Source organism: Melospiza melodia, unplaced genomic scaffold (assembly GCF_035770615.1).
Source record: "Melospiza melodia melodia isolate bMelMel2 unplaced genomic scaffold, bMelMel2.pri scaffold_70, whole genome shotgun sequence".
In the NCBI taxonomy this organism is placed as follows: Eukaryota; Metazoa; Chordata; class Aves; order Passeriformes; family Passerellidae; genus Melospiza; species Melospiza melodia.
Genome location: NW_026948802.1, coordinates 2,333,717 through 2,341,282, shown reverse-complemented (window position 1 = coordinate 2,341,282; position 7,566 = coordinate 2,333,717). Strand labels below are relative to the sequence as shown.

Here is a 7,566-nt window from a genome sequence, read left to right as displayed (position 1 = left end):
GGTCTGGCTGGCTTGGCCTCCCAGGGACCACCAAACTGGTCCAGCTAACGTTTGCAGGTTGAGGGTCTCTTCTCATCTGCTGCTGAAACAATGGGGCTCTGTGCTTTCCTTGCCATAGAAAAGAACTGTCCCTCTCCTCCAGGCACCCATGGCTGGCAGTGGGAGTTCCACCTCCAACATTGCCTGTTGTGACAGACTGGAGGAGATTGTTGGTGGAAACATTTAGTGTGTGGGGGAGGAAGGGGCAGGTCCAGCCTTGCCCTGCCCTGGAACCCCAGCCCTGCCCTGCCCTGTGACCCCAATCCCCCCAGAGCCTCTATCCCAGCCCAGCAGTTTCTGCCAGTCCTTGGCACAGCACAGGCAATGCTCCACAGCCACCTCTGCAGCCCCAGCCCAACTCCTGAGGGACCAAATGAGCCCAAGTCCCACCTGGGGGATGGGCCCAGGGAGACCAAGAGGTTTTTAAGGATGACAACAAGGCAAGCACACATCTTGATCCTACCTCCTCTTGGAATTTCAATCTGAACACTGCTGGAATCCAGGAGTTGGTACCTCTCTTTGTGCTCCTCTGTATTTTTTTGCCTTTCTCTCTTTCTGTCCTTTCCTTCTATTTCTGTACTTTTGACAATTTGAGTAATGTAAAATTCAAATAGCTTAGAGTTTGTGAAGTTGGCCAAGTCAGTGCTTTAAGAAGTGTTCTGTGTTGATTGAATGTTGTATTAAACATGTTGCTAAAATTTCTCCGATTATCTAAAGTTCCCAGTAAAGGCTGTTTGGTTGTTTTGAGCTCCTGAGAAGCTCTGGTTGGTATTTCTCCAGTGCATCCAACTCAGAGGACACAAACAATTGTAATTCCTTTTAAATGTCTCATTAAGAAAATTGTTTGGGAGATGGGATTTCAGGGCTTTTGTGTCCGGCTTGGCACAGCCCAGGCAGGGCTTTCCCAGCCACATTCCACACTCCATTTCCCAGCTGGAGCCACTGGTGCCTCTGAGTTGTGCTGCCCCAGCCCCAGGGACGCTCTCCTTGTCTGCCCATTCCCCCACGGTCTCTGGGCAGGGATGGCCTCAGTGGGGGCTGCTGACATCCTCAGCAACTTGGAGGCTGCTGCTGAATTTTCCTGCTGCAGAGGCTTGTTCAGCCTTCAGCTCTTCAGTGCAGGAATTCAGTGTCCCAGGGCTCATTAACATTCAGAACACCTTGAAAAGCCAAGCTTGTGGGAGTAATTTGATTTTCATTCTCAAATCTTTTGTGATTAATTAGATGAATTCCAGTAGTGTATTCAAACGAAATAGATTCTATTTAAAAACACAGTGAGAAAAGATTTCTTACCTCAAATTTAGGGTTTTTTTCCCTGTCAATCTATTGATGTATGCAGTCTCCAGCTGACACTGAATCCAAGTACCTCCTCATGCAGTTTGAATGGATATGAAAATCAAGACCCTTCATGGCTGACAATCAATCAGACTCTGCCCCTACCCTCACCCCACCATTTTCCCCATCCAAGCCCGGGCACTCAGAGCAGCCTTGTGCAAATCTGAGCTCCCTCCAGCCAAGGCTGCACCTGCAGCTTTCAGCTCCTTGGCTCTAACTCCCACCTGCATTCCTTGGAGAAGGAGCTGCCTGAGACACAGAGGGATGTTCATTTCTTGTCAGCCAACAAACCCATGGGAACCGAGGTGTGCGCTGGAATTCAATGCCCTCCCCATCCCAGCCCTGCATTTCCCTCCTGCAGCCTTGGTCTCCAGCACAGCCATGGAGACTCTTTGGGCTCTGGACTGTTCCTGCAGTCCCCAAGGGCAGCTGAGCTCTGCTTTAAGCACAGTCAGGCCTGGCCAGTGCAGGTGATGCTCAGCAATTGCTTGTGTGTGCCTGGCCTTGCTGTCAGCCCCGGCAGTGGCTGCGTGGCCCCTTTGTGGCCCTGTGCTGGCCCAGCCATGGTGGCCCAGCCCCTGTGCAGGCCCAGCCCAGGCCAGGAGCATTGTGGCTGGGAACAGCTCCTGTGCTGTGGTGCCCACAGCAGCCTTGGGGCTCTGTGCCCCATGGCCTCCCTGCTGGGCAGCCTCTGCCAGGTCCTGCAGAGCCCGTGGCACCTGTGGGGCTCCACAGACAGCCCTGCCCAGGGCTCTGCCGGCCTCTAGGACAGCAGAGAGGCATCCAGGGCTAGCCACGGCTGGGAACAGGCCCTGAGCCCTGCAGGAGGATGGAGCTGGGCCACAGCCAAACTCAGCCCAGGCCAAAGCTGGGCCCAGCAGCCAGGGGCACCAAGGGCTGGGCACCGAGGCTGGTGCTGACAAATGTCCTGACCCCCTCCCTGGTCTGTCCATGCCACCAAGGGCACAGAGCAGCCTCCTCTCTGGGCCACTTGCTTGTTTGCAATGCCTTGCACAGGCGCTGGCCCTGCCCCACAAGGCCTGGCCTGGGTCCTGCCCCTGCATGCTCACCCAGGCTGAGATGGACACTGATGGTTTCTGGGCCAGGCTCTCGGAGCCCAGCCCAGCTCCCTGCAAGCTCTGCCAGCTGCCCTGAGCTCTGGGCAGCACCAAGGGCCTCTCCCCAGCCCAGCCCAGCCGGCTCTGGCCCCACAGCTCTGCTCAGGCCAGGCTGCTCTGGGCACTGGCCCACGGCCTCAGCCCCTGGCAAGGGCACAGCAGCAGCTGCAGCTGCCACAGGACTCAGCCCCAGCCATGGGGGAAGGTGCTGGGCCAAGGCCAAAGGAGGCTCCCTGGGTGCCCTGCTCCCCTCGGGCTGAGGTGCTGAGAGCTCTGCAGCCCCTGCTGCCATCCCATCTGCCCAGGGCAGCACAAGAGCCCCGGCCTTGGGGCCCTCAAGAGCTGCTCCTGCTCCAGGCCCAGGGCCCATGCCAAAGCTGGGGCAGCCACAAATCTGTGCCCATTTCTGTTCATTGCTGCTCTGAAGGGGATGGATCCTCAGCCACTTGGAGAGTGCTGACGAATTTTCCTACTCCAGAGGCCTCTTCTTTCTTGAGCTCTTCATTTCAGGAATTTAGTGACAAATGCTCATAAATATTTTTGCAAAATGCTTGAAAAAGAAAAGCCCCTTGGAATAATTGAAGTTTTCAATTCTTCTGTGGTTAATTAGATAGATTACAGAAGTGTATTCAAAGTGAATATACTATGTTGAAAAAAATGCAGAGAGAACTGTTTTTTCCCTGTTTAGTGTTCATTTCCTGACTATAAATTTTTATCAGCTATGTCCAATTGGTATTGATCTCTAGCACCTTCTAATGCAGTCTGAATAGATATGAAAATCAAGATTCTTCATGGCTGACAATCAATAACACTTTGCCCTCACCCTCTCCCTACCATTTCCCTTATCCAACCCCTGGCACTCCTATGGATCAGGAACGGTGTGGCTGGGCGGACCAGGACAGTGATCTTCCCTCTGTTCTTGGCATTGGTTAGGGAGCACAGTGTTAGGTCACAGGCTGCCCAGGGCCGTGGGTGAGTCACTGTCCCTGGAAGTGTTTAAGGAAAGACTGGATGTGGCACTCACCTCCATGGTCTGTCTGACAAGGTGGCGTTGGATCCCAGGTTGGACTTGTTGCTCTCCAAGGTCTTCTGCAGTCTGGTTGATTCTCTGATGATTGTAACACTGCAGGGCCCTGGAGAAGCAAGGGGCCATTGTGACACTGTGAGGCCTGGTGGCACTAAGAGGACCATGGTGACACTGTGTAAGACATGGCAGCAATGAGTCAAGGGGCCATTGTGACACTGTGGAACCAAGAATAGCATTGCTGTGTGGTGTTTGTGAGGTGCTCAGGATGAGGTGAGAGATGAGAATCTGACTCCATGTTCTCAGAAAGCTGATTTATATTATATTATATTATATTATATTATATTATATTATATTATATTATGTTACGTTACGTTACGTTACGTTACGTTACGTTACGTTACGTTACGTTACGTTACGTTACGTTACGTTACGTTACGTTACGTTACGTTACGTTACGTTATGTTATATTATAAACTATACTTCAGAAAAAGAAGAATACAGAGAGAAGGCTTAACAAGAATGATAATGAAAACTCACTACTGACTCCTCAGGGTCCAATACAGTTGATGGTGATTGGTCATTAGTTAAAACAATTCACATGTTTGGATAAACAATCTCCAGACCACATTCCAGAGAAGCAAAACACGGAGAAGCTGAGGCTTCTCATCTTCCCAGGAGAAGAAATCCTGGCGAAGGGAATTTTCAGAAAATATCACATTGACATTGCTGCACTGCCAGATGTCATGGAACAAAACGGTCCATTGTGACAATGCAGGGCCTTGGGGGAGAAAGGGACATTGTGACACTGCAGCGGCCCAAGGATCCAAGGGACTTTGTGACAGCAAGGGGTCTCATGGAACCAAAGGAATATTGTGACACTGGGAGGCCTCATAGAACCCTGGTAACACCAAGTTGTCTGGGAGTGTGAATCTGCTGGAGGATAGGAGGGCTCTGCACAGGGCCCTGAACAGGCAGGATCCAGGGCCCAAATCCAACAATGTGAGGGTTAAGAAGTCCAAGTGCCAGGTCCTGTACTTTGGTCATAACAATCCCTGCAGCACTACAGCTGGGGACAGAGTGGCTGGAGAGCAGCCAGGCAGAAAGGGACCTGCAGGGACTGATGGACAGCAGGCTGGACATGAGCCAGCAGTGTGCCCAGGTGGCCAAGAAGGCCAATGGCTCCTGGCCTGGATCAGGAATGGTGTGGCCAGCAGGAGCAGGGCAGGGATTCATCCCCTGTGCTCAGCACTGCTTGGGCAGCACCTCAAGTGCTGTGTCCAGTTCTGGGCCCCACAATTTAGGAAGTACATGGAGGGGCTGGAGCACGTCCAGAGAAGGGCAACAAGGCTGTTGAGGGGTCTGGAACACAAGTCCTCTGAGGAGTGGCTGAGAGAGCTGAGGTTGTTTATCCTGGAGAAGAGGAGGCTCAGGGGAGACACGGCGGTGTCAGGGCACAGGTTGGACTTGATGATCTCCAAGGACTTTTCCAACCTTGCTGATTCTGGGATTCTCTGGAACCACCCTTGGAGCAGTTGCAGGATGAGCCCTGGGCCTCCTCTTCAGAAGCTCCAGCAGCCCAGGTCCCTCAGCTTCTCCTGCCAGCCCCAAAACCCATCCTGTCAGTCCTGCTGAGCCTCTGCAGCCCCTCCTCACTGCCCAGAACAGTGAGCCCCAGAGCCAGACACAGCAGCCCAGATGTGCCCCCCTGGCCTGGGGTGCCTCTGGCAAGGGAGCAGCACCAGGCACTGCAGGAGCCTGCAGACAATTCCTGCAGCACTTGTAGGATGATCCTGCTGCCCAAGGGATGTTCCCATGGGGCCAAGTCAGGAACTGCAATGGGGAGTAGGGCCAGAGAGGGAAGTGCAAACAGGGATGGGCTCCTTGGAGGGGAGGGAACAGGGGTGGGCAATAGGAAGAAATTTGTATAAGGGAAGAGTAAAGAAAGCAAAGGTGAAGCCAAGGAAATGCTCAGGGCAGTTTGGGAGTGGCTGCCAGGCAGCCCTGGCTCTGAGCAACAGCGTCTGCAGTGGCACAGGAAACTCCCAGCTGATGGGAACAAACTTTCTGGCTGAGTTCAGAGGCCAGGACAAAGCTGAGTGGTTTCCCTGGTGTCCCCCAGCCCTTGCTGGCCCCAGGGGCTGATGGCATTTGTGCTCCCTCAGGTTCATGTCGCCACAGCAAAAGCATGGGGGTGCTCCCCCTGCTGTGTGCAATGCAAACAGGGGCTGCTGAGCCAGTGCTGCCGTGTCTGTGCCTGCAAGGATGGGGCACCTGTGTGAGCTGGGGGAGAGGCCAGGGCTGCAGAGGGGGGATGTTGTTGGCAGCTCCATGAGGACGCTCTGGGACGCTGCCCTGGGCTGTCCAGCGCCCTGGGGATGGATAAGCCCCTGCTCTGCTGCTCCTTCCAATCTCCCCCAGGGCCCTTGCAGAGCCCCAGCCATGCTGTTTGCCCCCAGCCTGCCCACAGCCAGCCTGGGGCTGCTCATGGGGCTTTTCTTTGCTGAGCATTGGCCTGGGTGTGTTCTTGAGAGAGCCTGGGCCAGGAGCCTGGAGCCCCCAGGCCTTGGGCTGAGGCGTCAGCGCTGCCCCAGCAGTGCCCATGGCCTGTCCCTGCTGCCGCCCCAGCACTGCCACCCCCAGGGCAGTGCCCGGCCCCGAGAGCACTCAGGCCCTGCAGCAACACCAGGGCCACCAGGGCAGCGGGGCAGGGCCACGGCAGCAGCACTGGCAACACCAAGTGCTGCTGCTGGGCACAGCTGCTGGGGAAGCCCTGATCAGCCCCCCGATCTGCACAGACACATTGCTGCTGCAGCTCCAGAGAAGGCAACAAAAGGCCATCTCTGCAGAAAACTCGGCTGGGAGATCCTTTAGTTTCTTTAAAGCAACAAAGAGTGCAGTCCCTTATTGGACAGTCTGGGGTCACAGGGAAGGTGGAGAGAAACAAAATGAAAAATGGCACAAATATTTCTATTTATTAGTGGACAAGATTTAAAAAGTAAAATAAATAGATAAAGAATGACCAAAATGAAACCATCAAGAAGCATCAAAGATGACTTTTATTACATGTGATTTGCAGAAACTGCCCAGCAGTTTAATGCTTCTGAAACCATCCAGTCCTCAGTCTCCACACTGCAGCCTTGAGCTCCTGGTTCCTCAGGCTGTAGATGAGGGGGTTCAGGGCTGGAGGCACCACCGAGTACAGAACTGACAGGGCCAGATCCAGGGATGGGGAGGACATGGAGGGGGGCTTAAGATAATAAAATGTACTAGTGCTGAGGAATAGGGAGACCACGGCCAGGTGAGGGAGGCAGGTGGAAAAGGCTTTGTGCCGTCCCTGCTCAGAGGGGATCCTCAGCACAGCCCTGAAGATCTGCACATAGGAGAAAACAATGAACACAAAACAACCAAATACCAAACAGACACTAACTGCAATGAGCCCAAGTTCCCGGAGGTAGGATTTGGAGCAGGAGAGCTTGAGGATCTGTGGGATTTCACAGAAGAACTGGCCCAAGGCATTACCATGGCACAGGGGCAGGGAAAATGTATTGGCTGTGTGCAGCAGAGCATTGAGAAAGGCACTGGCCCAGGCAGCTGCTGCCATGTGGGCACAAGCTCTGCTGCCCAGGAGGGTCCCGTAGTGCAGGGGTTTGCAGATGGAGACGTAGCGGTCATAGGACATAATGGTCAGGAGGAAATACTCTGCTGACAGGAAGAAGAAAATCAGAAAGACTTGGGCAGCACATCCAGTGTAGGAGATTTCCCTGGTGTCCCAGAGGGAATTGTGCATGGCTTTGGGGACAGTGGTGCAGATGGAGCCCAGGTCGCTGAGGGCCAGGTTGAGCAGGAAGAAGAACATGGGTGTGTGCAGGTGGTGGCCGCAGGCTACAGCGCTGATGATGAGGCCGTTGCCCAGGAGGGCAGCCAGGGAGATGCCCAGCAAGAGGCAGAAGTGCAGGAGCTGCAGCTGCCGCGTGTCTGCCAATGCCAGCAGGAGGAAGTGGCTGATGGAGCTGCTGTTGGACATTTACTGTGCCTTGGCATGGGATC

General features: G+C 54.2%; 1 protein-coding gene across 1 annotated transcript; it reads right to left on the bottom strand.

Moving 5' to 3' along the window:
* Nucleotides 1-6,420: 6,420 nt before the first annotated feature.
* LOC134413990 (olfactory receptor 14J1-like) lies at nt 6,421-7,162 on the bottom strand (the record flags this gene model as incomplete). Its single annotated transcript, XM_063147995.1, has 2 exons — nt 6,421-6,432; nt 6,701-7,162. Coding segments are annotated over 2 exons (474 nt in total), but the record flags the coding sequence as incomplete, so codon positions are not given.
* Between the last annotated feature and the right edge of the window lie 404 nt (nt 7,163-7,566).